Source organism: Podarcis pityusensis (genome assembly GCF_964106645.2).
Source record: "Podarcis pityusensis genome assembly, chromosome: 14".
Taxonomy (NCBI): Eukaryota; Metazoa; Chordata; class Lepidosauria; order Squamata; family Lacertidae; genus Podarcis; species Podarcis pityusensis.
This window is the reverse complement of record NC_138039.1, coordinates 38,325,625-38,344,998: the sequence shown is the minus strand read 5'-3', so window position 1 is coordinate 38,344,998 and position 19,374 is coordinate 38,325,625. Positions and strand designations below refer to the sequence as shown.

At 43.7% G+C, this 19,374-nt stretch overlaps 2 protein-coding genes across 6 annotated transcripts in view; one reads left to right on the top strand and one right to left on the bottom strand.

Annotated features, from left to right (window-relative positions):
- Positions 1-1,704: 1,704 nt before the first annotated feature.
- SAXO2 (stabilizer of axonemal microtubules 2) lies at positions 1,705-19,336 on the bottom strand. 5 transcript variants are annotated; one of them, XM_080980454.1, is made up of 5 exons: positions 19,225-19,336; positions 6,267-6,446; positions 5,631-5,833; positions 3,784-4,737; positions 1,705-1,845 (listed from the first exon to the last, which is right to left on the bottom strand). In XM_080980454.1, exons 1-5 carry the CDS (start codon positions 19,263-19,265, stop codon positions 1,826-1,828), a joined length of 1,398 nt encoding a protein of 465 aa, XP_080836580.1. In that variant the 5' UTR covers positions 19,266-19,336; the 3' UTR covers positions 1,705-1,825. The 5 variants fall into 5 exon arrangements, with proteins under 5 accessions (XP_080836580.1, XP_080836582.1, XP_080836579.1 ...); XM_080980456.1 differs by adding an exon at positions 11,398-11,607 and having other exon boundaries at positions 1,705-4,737; positions 19,225-19,325; XM_080980453.1 differs by having other exon boundaries at positions 1,705-4,737.
- The window catches only part of EFL1 (elongation factor like GTPase 1), a 68,698-nt gene continuing 66,204 nt past the window's right edge, over positions 16,881-19,374 (top strand). The window contains exon 1 of the mRNA XM_080980298.1: positions 16,881-16,985. Within this exon, the coding sequence (XP_080836424.1) occupies positions 16,946-16,985 (40 nt within the window). The 5' untranslated portion in view covers positions 16,881-16,945. The remainder of the gene's footprint in view (positions 16,986-19,374) is intronic.

Genomic DNA, 19,374 nt, shown 5'->3' with positions numbered 1-19,374 from the left:
TCTACCACTACAAATCTATGGGAGAAGTGCTTGCGGTCCTTCCTCCGCTTTCCCCCTCTATGGTTAGCCCTTGGAACACCTGCCTCCTCCTCCTCTCTCTGAACTGCTTTCTCTATGGTTGCCCTCGCTCTCCTCTCAAGGCTCCTCAGTCCCGGCGGGGAGGGGGGCTCCTGGGGGCCGAGGCTGGTGAGAGGAGGCCGGTGAGAGGAGGCCGGAGCGGGCCGGGCAGCCAAGCAACACAGTTGGAGCCTCCCTCCTCCCTGGCCAGCAGGGAGGGAAGGAGAGGAGCTGCTTCCTTTGAAACCCGGGAAATTTAAGGGACATCATCAATAAGGGACAGCAGTGATACACGGCGCTGGGATAAGGGACTTTGCTGCCAAATAAGGGACGGTTGACAGCTATGCTTGGATGGCTTCAGAAGATTAGACAAATCAGTGGAGGACAATGGTTACTGGTCATGATGGCTATACTCAGCCTCCACAGGCAGAAGCAGTATTGGCTCCGAATATCAGTTGCTGGAAATAACGGGGAGAGAGCTCTGGTGCTTACGGTAGGTCCTGCTTGCAGGCTTCCTCTGGGCACCTGGTTGGCCACTGTGAGAACAGGATGGTTGAACGAAATGGGCCATTGGGCTGATCTAGCAGGCTCTTCTTATGTCCTTGACAGGGTGGGCAGAGCAGGCAAGTACCCAAACCAGACATTGATTTCAAAGCAACATCAAATCCCACCCAAGACAGCAACATAGGAAGCCCCCTCAAAAGCCCCCCTTATGCAGCTGAACTGCATTTATGCAGTTCAGCTGCATAAATCCACATTTCTGGTCTGTTTCCTGCTTCTATTCTAACTGCTGAACTGGTTCTCTCATGCTCACACCCAGGAAGCTGAATGTGTTGAGCTGGCACCCTTGGCAAGTGTTTGAAGGAAAGTGAGGAAATATAGAAGGAATATCAGAGTCTCTAGATTCGCAACAGTCACTGGTGTCGGGTGGAAAACTCAGCAAAATGGAATCTTTTCCAGATATTTTTGTAGTGCTTAATTTTTCTGCAGGAATTTTTGTGTTTTGTATGTTAGTAATAATTCATGAATAGCAACAGCAAATAAACATTGAGCAAGCTTGTCAGGTTCAAAGTTTTGTCATGCTAAATTAAATCACTCTCAAGGTCATCAGATTTTTTTTTCCTGATGCCAATTATCCCAGTTTTCAAATTCAAAATTTTCTGGAAAAGCCACACCGCTGGATTCAGCCCACTTACATGTGTAAATATCCACTTGATGTTATGGTTATCAAGTAAATAACGTACTTGTGTGAACTAGCCATATGAAAAGAGGACCTGGAAAGAACAGGACTGAAGAGAGAAAAATGTTCTGGCTCTTTCACCTCCATCAGAGAATGAGATGACAATAGTTAAGAGCGTGTCTCCAGACTAGAGGCTCATGTGTCCATTTCAGATGGCAAAAGGAAAAAATATATATACAGTATCATAAGATCTGAAAAGCTCCACTCCTAGCCTACTGACAGTCTTAAACATACTTCAAGAAACGCAGTAGAAAGCTTTTGTTTTTAATTTGATTTCCCCCCCCCCCCAATTCTAGAGCATTAAATTTACATAGGATGAAGAAGTATCAGGCTCTAGGTCTCAGTTTGATCTGTGAGAATACCAAGAATACCATATGGGAGTGATACAAAACAAACATTCCCAGCGGTTCGGAGTTTTTCCTCTCCTTTTTTGGATGATTTATTGTGTTCTTTTGACACCATTCAGTTCTTGATCTCGATCTCTGAATTGGTAGTCTGGGGATACAGTACGTGGGATTACATGACACTTCAATCATAAAATGGTTTCCCTAAAATAATGAGTACAAGGCAACACGCAGGTAAGAAACAATCAGTGAGAATGAAAACAATGTGAAGCATTCACTGGAGCAATACCTCAAAGTATTGGCACCAACCTTACAACTTGAATTACAGGCCTATCAAAACTGAAATCATACTCTGAAATGCAATCTTATCATAAATTTAGTAATATACATATGCCGAAGCATACATGTATATTAAGGTGAAATAGATTCAAATAATCTGGAAAAAGCTTCCCAACCCAGAACCAAATCCAATTGAAGTTACTCATTGTTACGACTATTATCTTACACACTTTTACTTGGAAATAAGCCCCACTGAGCACAGTGGGACTTGTTACTGAATACAAACATCCCTAGAATTCTACTGCACCTCCCACTGATACCACAAAACAAGTTAACAACAAGGGCTGGTAGCCATTAATGCCATCTGCTCAATGCAGCAGTAAGAGTACCTGATGTAATAAAGAGGACTTAGATGAATATCACCACCCCAATGTCTACCCCAACCCTGCTTTGCCACCCTCTGCGTTCCAGGAGCACAGAGCCAGGAACCACATGGTGCCATCGTTTCATAAAAATTGGCGGCACCTAGTATTCCAGATCTGTTCTTGTGAGGGCAGTGCCATCTGCCTGTAAATCTGATTCTTGTATTGTGAGCCACTTTGAGGACCATTACAGCTGAAAAGCAGTATACAGGCAACTCCCCATTTGCGTGTGTTTGGGATGCGAATGGCCACTGATGCACATGCCGTTTTTGACACTGGAAGGCTGGCAGGGCGGGCTTTCCTGTGTCCCGCCGGTGTGCACAGTACCTCGGAATGCAAAATACCGCACAAATGGGGAGCTGCCTATACAAATATGGTAAAGTAAATATATTGAAGCCCTATGTTATCCAATGAGACATAGTTTGAGCTGGATTGGTTTTATATATTGGCTTACAATACATGATGCCAACAGTCCCAGACCATCCTTTGTTGAGGTGTGCAGCAAAAAATATGTCCACATGTGGCTAAACATCTTAATACTAAATTCTACCAATGTGGTTTTGTAGGGCCTGGTAATACATGCTGAAATATCTTGAAAATCCAAAGTGGAAGTTCTTATTGTCCTAGCAAGCCTCCATAATTTAAAAACACACACACATACACACACATATGGAGGTAGCCCAAACAGCATCCAACTAAGCTGTCCTGGTATGGGACAGCTGCATATTCCTGCATTGCTGGGGATTGGACTAAATGATTCTCAGGGTCCTTTCCAATTCTATGATTCTATTACTATAAACATGTTGAACTAGTGCAAAATGTGTTTTGTGATGCTACTTGGTGCAGCAGCAAACTGTAATCTTTAGCATCTGGCTTATACAGAACCAGACTGTTGACCTGGCTAGCCAAATCATTTTGTCTGAAGCTGGTAGGGGTTCTCCAAGGTCTGGGGAAGAGCGATATCTCAGTCCTGCACTGTTAAGATCCTTCAAAAAGAAACACCAAGAATTCAACTTGGAACTTTCACATTCTGCTTGTTAGCTGCAACCCCTTTGAACATATTTTAAGGAAGCGAGCCGGGACAATTTTGTTGGCTGTACGTAAGAACAGTACACAGTCCTATTCAGGTAATCATATTAAAATGCATCATCAAAATATTGCCAGAAAATCACTCATCTTGTTAAAATGAACAGTTGTCTTGTAATACAGTTGAAGAAAAGAGATTCCACAGAAATATTGACACAAATTTTACTTATATAAACTTGTAAAAATTAGTTCTCAGATCACTCCAAAAAAATCTTATAATCAGTAGGCTTATTTAGAATGGTTAGAGCTAATGTAATACTCTGACCACTGCATGATAATTTTCGGAACACTTTAGTGCAAACTATTAGAATTAGGAGTTAGGATACAACTGCTATTTCTTTTGGAAGATGATTACCATTTGCATGAGCAATCTTACTGACGTCTGGTGAAACTCTGCGGAAGAATTTGTGACCATGAGAATCAGTGTTGACAAAGACATATCCTGGAGGGGATGGATAGGTTGCTGGGCAGACCTCTTGTTTCTTTGGCGTATATTCTGTACGGTACAAGGTTTCATCTGTAAAAGGTGCTGAACTAGATAGGGCCATCTTTGAAGGTTTGCAACTCTGAGTCAGGACTATGTTGTGTGGTCTATAGTGAGCTCTGAAGGTTGTCATGCCATCAAACTTCCCAGAGGCCTTTGGAATATCCTGGGACTTCTTGACAATTTCTGGCCGATGGGTATCCCAAGCCTGAAAGGCATCTCTCATTGTTGTATTCCCTTGAAAGGGGGCATTATTTCTCCTGCTCCTTTCTACTGGTCTCATGAGGACAGCTGGATTGATGTCGTGTGGAATATAAGCAAGGTGGCTCGTGGTGGTCAACTCCATGTTGCCTGTGGGTGGAACATACTCTTTTGCTCTGTGAACTTCAGGTAAGGAAATGGCCCATGGTTGAAAACGATCGCGGAATTCTGTGGTTCCATCAAAAAGAGCCTTCACCTCCACTTTAGAGGGTTCAGGCTTGAAGCTTTTTGGAAGTTCGCCAACAAGCCCTCTAAAATCACAGCGGTGTGTTGTGGTGTCTACAAAGGGTTGGCTATTGGGCTTGTATTCTTCTTTTGACACCTTCAGTTGTGGCTCCAGCTGATGAGGAACATAATCGCTGCGATGACTTGTAACACTGGTAAAAGGCTGATCTGAAAGCTTGGTCACAACAGTGGGCTTAAAGCTTTTTCGGAGGGAGATTTCCCTCGGGAAAAAGGAATCTTGAAATGTGGTGCTGTTCCCAAACTTTTCAGTGGGAAGTTGGTAGGCGTTCTCCACTTTGTTGGTCTCCCTTCTTTGAACTTCCCAGACCCTATAGTCAGCTTTAAGACAAAAACAGCATTAAGCTAACAAATTTTGCTATGGTTGTTAATTTTTGATAGCCTTGGCCTCAGCATAGATTGGTTGCAGTCTGTTTGAGTGGTGTGTCACCCTGCCAACATACTTAGGGCACCTGTAGGCATGTATTTGATTGCCTTCAACCACTCTGGGCCAGAAACTGGTAAGTAAAGGAATACCCATGCTACCTATATCAGTTTTAAATCAGGGTATGGCTTCCCTCAATAAATTCTGAGGATTATAATTTGGTGAAGGTGCTGAGAATTCTCTATTAGAGATCTCTACTGCAGGTGTGAGGGACTAGATCTGGTACATTAGCCAGCACCTTAATTCTCCATCCTTTGTGGGCCAACTTTGACAGGTAAACAGGGTCCTTTGAAGTCAGTTTGTAGGTGTGATTTGTACTGGACAAAGTGGGGCTCGCTGGCTGTAATAGCAGCAATCAGCTTGGCTGCAATTCTCAATGGGGAACTCCTTAGTGCAGCTGATCCCAGTGGGGCTGGGTTAGAGTCTAATGTCACCAAGATACACGGATAGGTACAACAGCATCTCCCAAAGCAAAGGGAATGGTTTAAGGCTAGCCAATCCTAAGCGATGGATAGTTAGCGCCACTGAACTCAATGAGTAAACTAGTTTAGGACTCTCTTTTTGCCTTAGCCAAAGCAGGATATTAAGCTTTTGCCTCCAAAGTCCATGGATGATGCTGACAGTGTGCATTTTATTAGACTTAACAAGAGTCCACTGCCAACAGACTCCCTCATTTCACCTGAACAGCATCACAGCAGCCAAGTCCACTATCACCTCTCCAGCATGGCCATATGGCATGCCACCACTCTGCCCGTCGCTTCACTTTGTGAAAAGTGCTGTGTGTTATTACCTTGGTAAGTAGGTATGGTATTCACTTTGCCTTCTCTCTTGTATTTCCTCTCTACAGGCTTTACTATTATCACGGGGTTTATTTTGTGAGCATTATAATCTCTTCTGTAAGTGGTTCCCATGTCCATCTCTCCAGTTACTGGTTTGCACTCCGCTGGAACCCGGACAGGCCGATTTGCAACATCGTATGGAAGGTAGTCAGACCTGGAGGGGGGGAGCATAAAGCACTGGGTTTAAATAGCCAACAGCTATGAATATAACTAAAAATACTGAGCTTACAGTATTTAAAAAAACCCAAACTATTTGAAAGCTATTGTGGCCTGTTTAGGGCTACAACATTTGGAGCAATTAAAATGGTGGCCATGATTATTTGAATTATTTGAATTTGAATAATTTGAATTATTTTGAATAAAAAATGTATATTATTTCTATTTCAGGGACCTATGAAAACTAGAGATTGTCAGCTGTGATTTCTTAAATCAAGCTACAGCCCTAATAATAATTGGTCAATTTCTTTACCACTCAGTTTTTGATCAAATGCTTCCCCCTGAGCAAAATCTGACTAATCCCTCCCTCTGTCTTCTCCCTGTGATGCCTTGGTAGCCCCAAAGTCTATCCAGCACTGAAAAATATTTACTTGAAAGTTGTGATGCCTTCCATTTTCCCTCCGTGCGTGTGATACTCATGCTTGGGCTTGAGGCTCTGGGCAGGAGGGATATTGCCATAGAGAGGATATTTGTCCACGTATTCCGTTATGAGGGTCGACTCCCCTACACGGTCATAAATCCTGGTGGGATTATGAGGGCAACGATGGCGCCTGGGATTTAATAACAACAGCAAAGATAAATGAAGGAAATAATGGTCAACCAATTCAAGCTGCCGGAGTTAAGACTACTCCCTGAAGCTCTTTTAAGCAAGAAGTGCCCTGCTGTTCTGCACACATTGCCTGTCTCACATTTAGTGCAGAACTTTTTACAGGGCATCCTCACAATACTGTCATCCAGTCACTGTCACACTGAATTTTTCCTTGCGGTTCTTCCTCTTCTTAACTCTCAGACCTCATAAAGCCCAACTTTTTTTCTGAAGAATGGAAGATTGTTTTTAAAAGGGCAGCATTTTTATGTGGGCAATGGGCTGTGGCGTATCAGAAAAGTACATGCTAATGATAACCTTTGCAACTGTTGCCATTCCATGACCCTGTTTATTTTAACCCTATAATGCCAAAATGCTTTCCCAACTAGATATTCATGAAAAAGAGGGATGGTGCTGCAACACCAGTCTGTTAGGGTGTTCTGCTCCCACCCCCAATAAATCATTAAAGGATACCTTTCTGATCACTGCCACTAACCACATTACTAAGGCAAGCTTTTCCCTCGTCATTAAAAAAATGCATTATTAGGGTGTTATAGCACTATAAAAATACTGGAGAGAATGCATTCAAACACTACTTAAAAGATCAATTAAAAATAATAAACAAGTTCATAAAAAGGTGCCCAGCACCAGAATCAGAGCGCATGTGTGCCAAGCCTCAAAAGGCCCCGCCCACAGGGACTATGCCCCGCCCACAGGTGTGGATGAGACGTAGTGGGATGTGCATGTAAAGAAGTGCAATCATATAGTGCAAAAAGTCACACTTGTAGCTTACAACAGAAGCATGATGAGGGAATAGGACTCAAGAGCCCCTTGTCTGGAAGCAACCCATGTAAAGATAGAGAGCATTTGGTTGGTCTAACTTTGAGCAGCTCTCCCAGGCAGAGGCCCTTTCCAGCCTTGAGATTTTTATTTCTTTTTAATGGATTTGAACCTAGAATATTTGGTGTGCTGCATATGCCCTGCCCTGAGCTATGGCCCCACTAAAGTGGGATGTTGTCTAAGCGACGTCACTCTTAGCTCCACTTTGAGACTACGCTCCTGCTGCAAACCCACCTCTCTCTCCATCCCACCAACCTTCTCTCTCTCCTTCTTCACTTTCTCTACTGGTATTCCTGGGGGTTTACGACTGTGGGTGCTAATGGGGGACAGCACTTGTGGATCTCCTGGAAGTATATTTAATGCGCCCCACTCTACCAACGTCTCTTTTAGCATCATATTCTTGGATGTGATCCTCATAGGTGTGTGTAGGGGGAAGCAAATAAAGTACAGGGGTTTCTTTGTCATCGGTGCCAAACAGTATCTCATGTATAAGAAAATAGAAATGTTAACTGAAAGCGAATTGTAACTAAACTGAAGTTTGTAAAAAAGAAAAGTTTTTACAAGAATAACAAGCACAACCAAAGGCCCAGAAGAGCAAGGCATGTGCCAATTACCGGATAAAAATAGCTTCCAGTCTCTCAGTGGAGCAAACCTGGTTTAGCTGACTGTGGACTTTATTGAGGTTTATTTGACATTCCTGTGTTCCTCAATGAAGGTTTGGCTGCTTCCACCAAAGCGGGTTGCATCGTTGATATTTGCTGCTGGTGACATCTCTTCATGCGGGACCAGAATGTAACACTTTGTGTTACCAACATGATCCTGCCCTAGCAGACTCCCAAGAATTATCTTCCCATGCCCTACTGTTTGTCCCTGAGGCTCACTCGAGAGCAACTGAACTGCAGCCATTCCCATCTTTACTACTGCTACTTATTTCTGTTAGGTGATTTGTGGACAGGCTTTGTGTTCTGTTGTTGAGCTCAGAGCTGAGCTACGGACCACGGGCAGTTGTGTAGTCATCTTCCCCAACACACCTATACTGAACACATTGGAAGATGGCTGCTGCTCACCGGCCTTGCTCCTTGCATGTTCGGAGGAAGATGAGAATGGGGCCTCTACACATGGACAGCTGTTTTCCCAGGGCAGCCAGGTTTCCTGATCCACGTATATGGTGCCTACACAGTAGGGCACTTTCAAGCATCCTCCCCTTTACTCAGTCCTGCCCTAAATCCTAATGACTGGGCTTGCTTTTTCCTCTTCTTCCTCCCTGTCCCCTTTCCTTTTGTGTCATGTCTCTAAGAGTGTGGACCTGACAGCAGGGACTGTCTTATCATTTATATTTATAGACTGCACTGGGAGCCTTTTTCAGCTGAAAGTAGGATGGCCAACAGCAACAATATAGATGTACACATGTAGAGTCCCGTTCTCACATCTTCCTCCAAAATTTGGAGGTCTGGAATTTGGAGGTCCAGAATTTGACCACATTGACTCTAAAAAACGCCAATGACCTACCTTGCCTTCAGGTGGTATAATTTAAGGTAGTCTTATAGACTGCAGTGAAAACATACTAACAGATACAAAAAAAGAGAGAGGCTGCTGGTGGGTTTTTCTCAGGCCCCAAGATTCCTCCAAAACATTTCCCACCAGCCAAATAAAGATTTATTATAAAAAGCCACAATGCCCACAAGGACTTGAGTTCCATGACAGTTTTTCTGATAACAAAATATATTCCTCACTAAAGCTTTTACTTGCCACCTTAAATGCTGCTATGTTTATGAAAATAATGCATCTATTAGGATGGTAGTATTTTGGACGGGTTTCTGCTTCTCCAATGACCTCAGTTCCCTAATACTGACAAGCAGAAAAACTCCTAGGAGGATTTAGCACAATTTATGGCTACCCAAACCTCTCCCATGGAAATTCAACAGAGCTTCTAAAAAGAGAAATGACAGGAATAAGATTAACCTGTCAGCAACTATTTACTCTTCTGTAGGGGGGAATATAAATGACTCATCAGAGCAGGTCGAGTCCTTGGTATTTCTTCTCTTGAAAAACTGCTGGATAGATTACAAACGGTATTCCTTTCCATTAAACCTTGAAATATTAGCACTATTATCAGGAGTACTGTACAGTTTGACAGTTTGACGTGAAAGTTGACATCCCTTTCAATCAGTTCCTTGGCCAGCAGCTAGAACCAACTAGAGCGGGGTGGGGGGGTGGGGGTGGGGACAAGGATCAATGAAGTCTTCCCCTGAGCTATTTCCTGGTCTCTTGGCGGGAGGTTGGAGCTACTTTACTTGTTAATCACCTTTTTTTACCCCACATATCCCACCAAGGAACTCAGGGCAGTGTACAAGGTCCCCCCCCCCCCCTTTATCCTAGCAGAGAGTGAACTTGAGGCCAAGTAGGGATTTAAATGTGGGTCTCCCCGGTCTCAATACTACTTTGTACCATTAGGGTAGCCACCTGTGTTGTATCGCTTCTGGTCCTGCCTGCCATAATGAAGGCAGCCCACCTTTTCCTAGGCTGAAGGGGAAATGGTGAGGATCTGCGACATGTTTTACTAGTGAGACAGAATGGTTTCTAGCCCACTGTTGCGTGTTCTGAGACATCGAAGCAAGGGATGGAGAGATAAGATCTCAGAGAATCTTCGAGATTCAGTTCCGCCCCAAGCCACGATGGGAGAAAACAACAGCTGGTAAGTGAAAGAGACATCATCATACATGGACAGAAGGAATCTCCATGGACATAACAGTTTTCACATGCAGGGCAGAATAAAGTTAATAGTTTGAGTTCCTCACTCAAAGCTTTATAAATTTATATATCATAACATCACAAATGGAATTCATTATGTAGCAGTTGACTAAGGGATTATTATTATAACTGAAATGTAACCGACATGAATTAAGTTCATGGAACGCAGTGATATAAGATTGGAAATGAACCCAAACCACCATGCGGGGAGCCACTTTCACTAAAGTGTATTAATTGGAAGTTGATTGGCATACTGATAATTGTATAATTTGGGAATTAATTGTTATTCATATAATTTGGCTAATATTGGGGGTATATTGGAAAACTATTTTTTTTAAAAAATGCATGTGCTAATTTATATGCATAGAAACTATTTGCAACTTCAAGCCCCCTCCTGCTCTCCCTTTCTGAGGGCTCTTTATCTTTGGGCCAGGCAGCTCTTTGAATGGATGAGAGCTAGAGGACTGTCCCCTGTAAAGCAGGCCACCCTGGTTTATTTATTTATTTGTAATATTTCTTACTCTTCCCCCTAAGGGACCCAGGGCAGGTTATGACATTAGAGTAAAGGTAAAGGTAAAAGTACCCCTGACCATTAGGCCCAGTCGCAGATGACTGGGATTGCATGCTCATCTCGCTCTATAGGCCAAGGGAGCCAGCATTTGTCCACAGACAGCTTCCAGGTCATGTTGCCAGCATGACTAAGCCGCTTCTGGCGAACCAGAAAGTGCACAGAAACGCTGTTTACCTTCCTGCCAGAGCGGTACCTATTTATCTACTTGCACTCTGATGTGCTTTCAAACTGCTAGGTTGGCAGGAGCTGGGACTGAGCAATAGGAGCTCACCCCGTCGGGCGATTCGAACCGCGGACCTTCTGATCAGCAAGTCCTAGGCTCTGTGGTTTAGACCACAGCGCTACCCGCGTCCCGACATTAGAGTATGCAATGGCAAAACCAGATAAAAACCAGGTTCTGGGCTTTATTTATAAGGCTATTTCTCTGCCGCTAGGCAGTGGGAAAGAAGGCGGCTTCTGAAGCCTGTGATTAATAGCTTTGAGAAGGCAGGACAAAGCCAGTTCTTTAGGCCATTTCTCTTTGCCTTCATGGAGCAGTCACTTCGCAACCCTGACACAAACATCGGATGAAGCCCAGAGGCTCCTGGCCCAATAGGCCAAGTGGCCTTTCAGATACAGGAATGCATCTTGTGGCCTTTGGATCTCGACAGCTCACCTGTCCCCATGTTTGCCTACAATCACGTTCAAGGAGACATTTTCAAAAGTTTGCTATGTACCTATGAGTTGAAATATTCAGCAATCAAAATGGTCTCACCTCCTTTTCTCCTCGCTTGTCCTTCTGCAGTTGTCATGGTTTGCTTTATTGTTAGAGAGCCGATGGATTGTGACATCAGAAGGAAGTCAAGCAGGCATCATCTCTCTACTTCCACTCCTGTCCTCTTTCTTTCTTTCTCTCTCTCTCTCTCTCTCCTCCTCCTCTTGCTGTCTTTCTCTTTCACTTTTACACTCTCTGGCAAACCTTCTTCTGAAAGCAGTTTGTTTTTTAAGTCTAAATCTCACTTTAAGATTGAACTTCTAAAATCCCATTTCCCACCAACTGTCTTAACGTTTTGGAGCCATTTGAAAGTGATAACGTAACTCGCCATGCTTCATCTTAATGCAATCATCATCTGTAAATTAGGACACCAGTATAAAAGGATAAGACTTCCCACAAAAAAACACATCTTACTGCCATGTGTGAATAGTATTTAAGGTGTGTAAAAAAAAATTGCTCTTTTTTGGCACTAATGAAACAAGGCTGAAACCATTCATTTGGTTGCTTGTGATGCATGAAAATCTCACTGAAGTGACAAGGTAAACAGCATTTGTACTGTGAAACAAAACTGATTTTTCAAACTGTTGTTTGGGGTGCAAGTGAACTAGTAATTTCCTGCAGATTAGCATTAGATTAACTTTTGGGAGCTAATTTGCAAGGTTGTGTTAATTAATTATATTAAGTAAGGATAGACCAGGTGTGGGGAATTTCTGGCCCTTCAGATGTTGCTGAGCTACATGAACCCCAGGAAGCATAGGATGATTAATTCAGCAATGTTTGGAGGGACAGAGGTTCCCATATAGCTGTGATAGATCCTCCATTTTTTACACAGGGGAATTATTTATATAGACTCTTGACACTGTGTTTTATTTTCCTCTTAAAGTGTGACTTGGGTAGTTCACTTGAGCCATTCTCTCTGCTGCCACCTTCCTGCTAATGTTCCCTAACTGAGGTACGGTATATGTTTGGGTTGCAGAGTAGTACTATTGAAAGGCTGGTGGGTAGTTGGTCCCGAGAGCAAAGCCTTGGACTAGCTGGTCTTTTGTTCCATCACACTCTCTGAATATCTCTGCTGAATTTATTATCATCTCTTTTTTAAACCATTCGTGTGAGGCACTGTGACCTTTCTGCCACAATGCCGATGGTTACTACTGCTACTGCAATTCTTACATACGCCACCAGCATAGGTCAAAGGATTTAATTTGCCTTGCTCCTCCAGTCCCAAAGGTCCTCCTCAGACATTTATCCAATAATCAGCACCTAAACACACCAGCAAGCCCTCATTGTGAATGGCTCAAACTCCTACCCCAAAGTCTAGGCCAATTTAGAAAATCATCAAGCTTTCCTAAAACACTGCTCAGATCATCTAGCTGCAAAAGTGTATGTGGAATGGGTTTTTTTCCTCCCTGAAAAAGAAATCAACAGGTCTTCTTGACATGCTAACTTCCTATGCGTAAGTTATTTTGTTTGTTTGTTTTTGCATGTCCTGACTTCTGTCTAGTACAGTGGTACCTCGGGTTACATACGCTTCAGGTTACAGACGCTTCAGGTTACAGACGCTTCAGGTTACAGACTCTGCTCACCCAGAAATAGAACCTCGGGTTAAGAACTTTGCTTCAGGATGAGAACAGAAATCGTGCTCTGGCGGCGTGGCAGCAGCGGGAGGCCCCATTAGCTAAAGTGGTGCTTCAGGTTAAGAACAGTTTCAGGTTAAGAACGGACCTCCAGAACGAATTAAGTACTTAACCTGAGTACCACTGTACATGCAAAGGCTCTTACTTATAAGGAAGATAGCTTTAGTCAGGCAAGTAATGGTACAGGCTTGACATGCTCAGAAATCACGATTCAGGATTTAGGAGCAGGACAAGATCGTGACACAGATGTCCCTACAATTCCCTCCACCCCTTCCACCAGCTTTTTAAAATGATGCATGCTCACTCATGCTGTATGGGAACGTCAAGTTTGCAAGCATGCCCTCCATCGGGTGCATGGATCTGCTCCCATCTGCGAAGGTGGTGACTGATTCTAGGTGACAAGGCTGAACCCTCCTGTTCAGCCTCCATTGAGGCTGTCCGCAAGAAGGACAGAGGCGAGGGCCGGCATCCCTGCTCCGGCCTCCAAAATGACTGAGGCCAAGGCGTAAAGGGAAAATCCATGATAGTTAATGGGATTGCCAAATACCGAAAGAAAACAGCAAATGCTGGGGCTGAGAGCTGGGACAGGGGAAACCCCTAGGAGCATCTATCTAGAATCTGTTGGGTATCGGACACCTTTGCTGGTCCAGCAAGCAATTCTTATGTTCCTAAGGAGACCTCACTTATAGACATCTCTTTGCAGGGGCATTATCTTTTTTCCTGATCAGTGGGAAAGGGGCAAAATGTAGAGCAATGTGACTGTGATAGGCGTATGACTAATAGAAGCTAGCAAATACTAAAAGGAGACAAATGAAGGAGTTATATATTCTGTGTTCCCATTTAATGAACAAACATGGCTCTTGGATATTGACTGTGAGTCTAGCTATTGCTTGGATAGTTCAGTGTTTCTGAAGGCAAAAAAGCATGTCTAATTGACATTTGTATTGTGAAGGCACTCTAGTTCTTGGCTGTGCATATAAGGAAGAGATATTCTTTCAAGCACTAGTTCTGCAACTCATAAGGGATTTTTTTTTAAAAAAACACACATACAAAATAAATTAAGTGTTTACATCTTATTATGGAAACATCCTATGCTCAGCTGTAATTGATACCTGGTTCAGGTTCAGAATGTATCATTTCAAACCAGGCAGCACATATTTATATTCCTAAGAGAGCTGTAAGGGATCCAACACTTATTTTGCACAAATGCAGTTACAGGAACATTTTTGTGGTTTTGAAAAACAACCTGCCTCTGAAATTTCCCTCTGCAAACTTTGGCCATGCCTTGCACCCTGCAAACAAACTGGCTGCCTTTACTGCTCACAAAAAGCTTTTTTAAAAAAAGTTGTGTAATTATATCCTAGATTACATTTTAATATCTGGTCATGTACTGTACTAGAATAACAGACTGTCATGATTGTCTGCATGATTAACGGAGTACCGTGTCCCTTAATTTGTGAAAACTGAAAAGGCATACATCACAAACTTGTATACTGTGTTTTATTTGATGCTCCATGCCATATCTTTCCTACAAAAAATTATGGGAATTGAAGTTGGGAAAGTGTATTAAGTCTTTATTACGGATTCGTAGACTCAACACAAAACTTTAATTCCAAGTGTTCTCAGGAAAGAGGGAAGGATGTTAAGCTAGTTCAACAGTACAATTCTATACAAGTTTACTTAGAAATAAGCCCCACTGAGTTCAATGAGGCTTGCTTCCAAGCCAATGTGCATGGGTTTGTAGCCTAAGTCTATAATGTGGATATGCTGAGGCAATAAAATGATAGGAGCACAGGGTATATATGTGCCACACACATGTATGCTTTTGGTTTGTGGTGAACTGCTGAACTAAATCACCATTATACAAAGAAAGCATCAACAGACGGCGAAGAAGTAATTTGCAACGGAGAAAAGAAAATCTAGATGCCTTACACCTTCATCAGTTTCCAAGTAAATGCTAGTGTTTATCATATGAAAGAATACAGTCCTCTTAGCGCTGACACATTATCCTGTGAATGTCAATGTCCCCAACTGTGCTAAATAATTATAATGTTTGGGGATTAGGGCAGAAGTAGTGTCTCTGTGTAGAAGCAAAAGAACAAGCCACCTATATATTTTCCTGTTGTTTCTTTTCCTCTTGGTAACCCTAATGTGTGTATGGCTTAACTCCCCAGGTAACAAGATCCAAGCGACAAGTCCTCCCATTGAAACCTGAAGTGCTGTTGCAAAAGCAAAGCAAATTCAGTTCGCTGCCTACATCAATATCTGCTTGAGAGTTTATTGACCACAAAATTGTTGGCAATGTACATTTTGTAAACCATTTGTTTGTAGGCTTGTTTCACAGGGCCTTTGTTCTGTGGTGTTTCATTGCAGAACTTGGAAACAGCTTTGTTTGGCTTGAAGCTCCTTTGCCTCCTCCAGTGTCATGTCATCCAAAGTTTAGATTGGCCAGGATCCAAAGGGCTGCTTAGGCTTGCACTTCGAAACTGTAAAAGCTTCCCTCCCTCTCTTTGAGCAGCTGATGCCCAAACTGCTTTCAAAAGTGTTCATCTGTTTCAAAAACAGCTAGCCATGTGGCTTGAAGGCTAGTGTCAAGAGAAACACAAGCCCTTTGGGCTCAAGAAGAAAGTTTCAAGAGACTTGTCTCCTGCTGCCTCCTACCTAAGTCCTAAGCCACTATCCACTGGAAGGATCAACTTACCTCAAAATGAAAACACAAATATTGTTCATAAAACTGTGTAGATTGTACCTGAGGTGGCTCAAGAGGGGGCTTAAAAATATTTTTTTTCTTGGAGCCAGTTGAAGTGGTATAGATGCCAGTACAACAGAGAAGTTTGTAACCACTTGAGGAATTCATAGCATATGTTCCATTTAAGCACAGGATTCAATCACTTCCCCAGTAACAGCCACATTTCTGAGGTTGTTCGCAATATACTACACATCTTTGTATTTCCAAAAATGGCCCTAATCCAGATATGCCTCTTGGCTGAGAAATGTATAAATGGAGTTTTGAGTTCCATGGAACACTAGTGGGCTAAGATATACGTACTTTGTGTGTGTAAAATGCAAGGCACGCTTCATTCATATGCACCAGAAGGCTCACATTTGGAACATGTAAGAGTACAACTGAATAGCTAGATGTGATGTTAAATTGCAAATTTGCATTTAAAATTTAAGAATAAGAATAATAATTTTATTATTTGTACCCCGCCCATCTGATTGGGTTGCACCAGCCACTCTGGGTGGCTTCCAGCATATTTACTTTTAAAAAATGCAAATAGAATTGGCGTCCATGAGGGATTTTCTCGCAATGCAAAGAGCACTTTCAGAGAAAGGAATTTTATCAGAAATACAGAAGGGGAGGAAAGGGCAAATTCCCCCCACCCACATGCCTATAATAACCAGCCCCCAAAACAGCATGTGTGTGGGGATGCAACAGAAAAATAGCACCCTTGTGCAAGATTGTGCAAGAGGAAGCATCTGCTGACTTGTTCCCCTCACTCGCCTGGGTCACTGACAAGCTGCCTAACCGCAAAGCTTACGCTTCTGTCATGCTGTCTGAAGTTATGTCCTGGAGTTAGTTATTCTAAGAAATGCAAACCCTAGCTGTTTTCCACCCGAGTGCTACACGTGTATATGCAACATGATGTAATGTGCGCAAGGCTAATAAACATGCAAGGCTGCTGGGGGAGAGAGCTCACTCCTTGCTTAAACCTTCACCCATGACTCTTCGTCATTTTCCTCCGCACCTGGTGGGCTGGTTCCCCGACACATGTGCTATTTGTATTTTAACAAATGTACCTGTTAAATGCAGAAATACATTTAATGTCATGTCTAGGTTAGCTCATTAAAGCTGGCTGCTGTTATTTCTAGACCTACCTCCTGAGCAAAAGGAAGCAAGCCTAGAGTGAGTGATGACTCAGAAAGAGATGCAACAGGCAGCCTCCTCTAAGGGTGAGTAATTTTACTCCATCTGCTCAGAAGTGTCTATGTCAACCAATTACACTAGATGCAAGAGATCTACCATTCCAGCAGTGGGAGGTGCCCTGGCCAAAATGGTAGAAAAAACACAGATGCCTTTTCCAGGGATTATTACTGTTGTATACGGTAGTCATCAAAGCCACATGGCACACATGCTGTTTTCTCATAGCATTCAAGCATGTCCTGACACATCATTTGGAATTTGCTGAACCATATGGAACAGGTACTGCCAGATCCTTGAGAGGGACAGTAAATCACCCCATCTGCTATTATTCTCCGTTGCCAGTGCCAGTTGCACCCTGGCCGAGGACATGGTTCCCTGATGTATTTTGAGACCTCTCATCAGGTGCTCACACTTCATGTGCTTGTGGTGGGAAACACTCAAGTGCCAGTGAAAAATATGATTGCTACCTAAGGGCATACATACATTATGAGTGCCAGTTTCCTCAGATACATACACAAGAGCATTGGTGCTTAAAGATGTGTGAGCTTATGTGGGTTATGCCCACACGCTAAGTAAAGTTTGACGTGAAGAAACAGAAGTGTTTCCAATAGCTATTGTAATACATGGAGCTGTCCTGTGGAGTCCCTCTTAGTGGATCTTCAATGTTGCTGTTTCTTTTAACTTGCCCTTTCTCTAAGGAGCTGAGAGTGGCAGACAAGGTCACCTCCTCACTCTTTTATCCCCACAACAACCCTGCAGGACAGATTAAGCTGCAAAATTAAAGCAACTAGCTGCAGGCATGCTTCATGTCTAAGTTGGGCTTTGAAGAAGAAGAAGAAGAGTTTGGATTTGATATCCTGCTTTATCACTACTTGAAGGAGTCTCCTTTCCCTTCCTCCCCCACAACAAACACTCTGTGAGGTGAGTGAGGCTGAGACTTCAGAGAAGTGTGACTGGCCCAAGGTCACCCAGCAGCTGCATGTGGAGGAGCGGGGAAGCGAACCCGGTCCCCCAGATTACGAGTCTATCGCTCTTAACTACTACACCACACTGGCTCCTTAGTGCACCACATCTGAAAACTACACTGCTTTCAGATGTTAGTTAGGACTATTGGCAAGGAAGCCAATGTGGTACCCTGCAGAAGGTGAGGATTACAACTCCCATCATCCATGAACATTATCTATGCTGGCTGGGTTCATGGGTGTTGCAGCCCACTATCAATTCTTCAGGCTACAATTTCCCAATGAAGCTTCCTGGGGGCACTTCCACATACCCTGCTTATTGAGCGTTCACCCTGATTTGTTTGTGGGGAGATTGAACAACATTGCATCAAGTGTTCTCTCACACTTTACAGTGCATCTCTCTCCCCCCCCCCCATCACTTTCTTTATTGCAAAAATCCAACCTTTCATCAAAGTTTGTTTGTTTTGCAAGAGCTCCAAATCAGCATTAATAGTGCACCCCCAAATTGCTGGTGTGTGATTGAAACCCACCTGAAAACCGTGATAATCTGGACACAGCCTGGGCTACTCACGTTCTCAACCTTACCCCCATTTTCTCCTCATGTAAGTCCCGTAAGGTAAGGTAACTCCCCTCCCACCCCCATCGAAACCACTCAGAGCAACTTGGGAGGAAGGACAGGACATATAAGAAGTTCATTGTTAGGATCATTATTGGGAACACAGAAGGCTGGCTTGTACTGACTCTGACCAACAGCCCAACTAATTCAATGTTGTATATACATTGACTGACAGCAGACCTGGATTTTAGACAGGTGCCTTTCCCAGTCCTGCCTAGAGAGGCAGGGGGCTGGATCTGGGACTCTGCCTGCCTGCAAAGCTTGACAAATAGTTATTCCATCTTTATCGCCGCAGGACCTCATTATTCTCTGTGTCCCCAATCCCGGTCCACTTTTTACACTTACAACAACCCTGTGAGGCAGGTCACACGGAGATATAATGACAGGCCCAAGGTCTCCCGGGGAAGTTCAGGGCTGTGGTTGGGGATGTGTCAGTGTGTGTGTGTGTGGATTAATTTGAACCCCATTTCTCCCCTTAGCCCAGGGGCACGCTAAGTGAAAATAGACGCGCCTCGCTCGGTTTCTCGCGCACACCCGTGTAGGGCACGCGTCACGTGTGAAGGGACCGCGAGGGAGCCGAGTCGCAAGAGTGGAGGGTCTGTGACCCTTTTATGGGGGGGGTTAACTCCGTGGGTATGACGTCATGCTGCCCCGCCAGCCCTCGGGCCCCCCACCTGGAAACTGCCTTACCCGCAGGTACAAATCTGGCACAGGCACTGAGGAGCCTTCATCCTCCCGTTCTCGGCGGCTCCTTCGCTCTTCTACCTCTTCTTCCTCCTCCTCCTCCTCAGCCGGGTAACTAGGGAAGCGCCCCGTCGCCTAGCAACCCGCTCGGCGTCC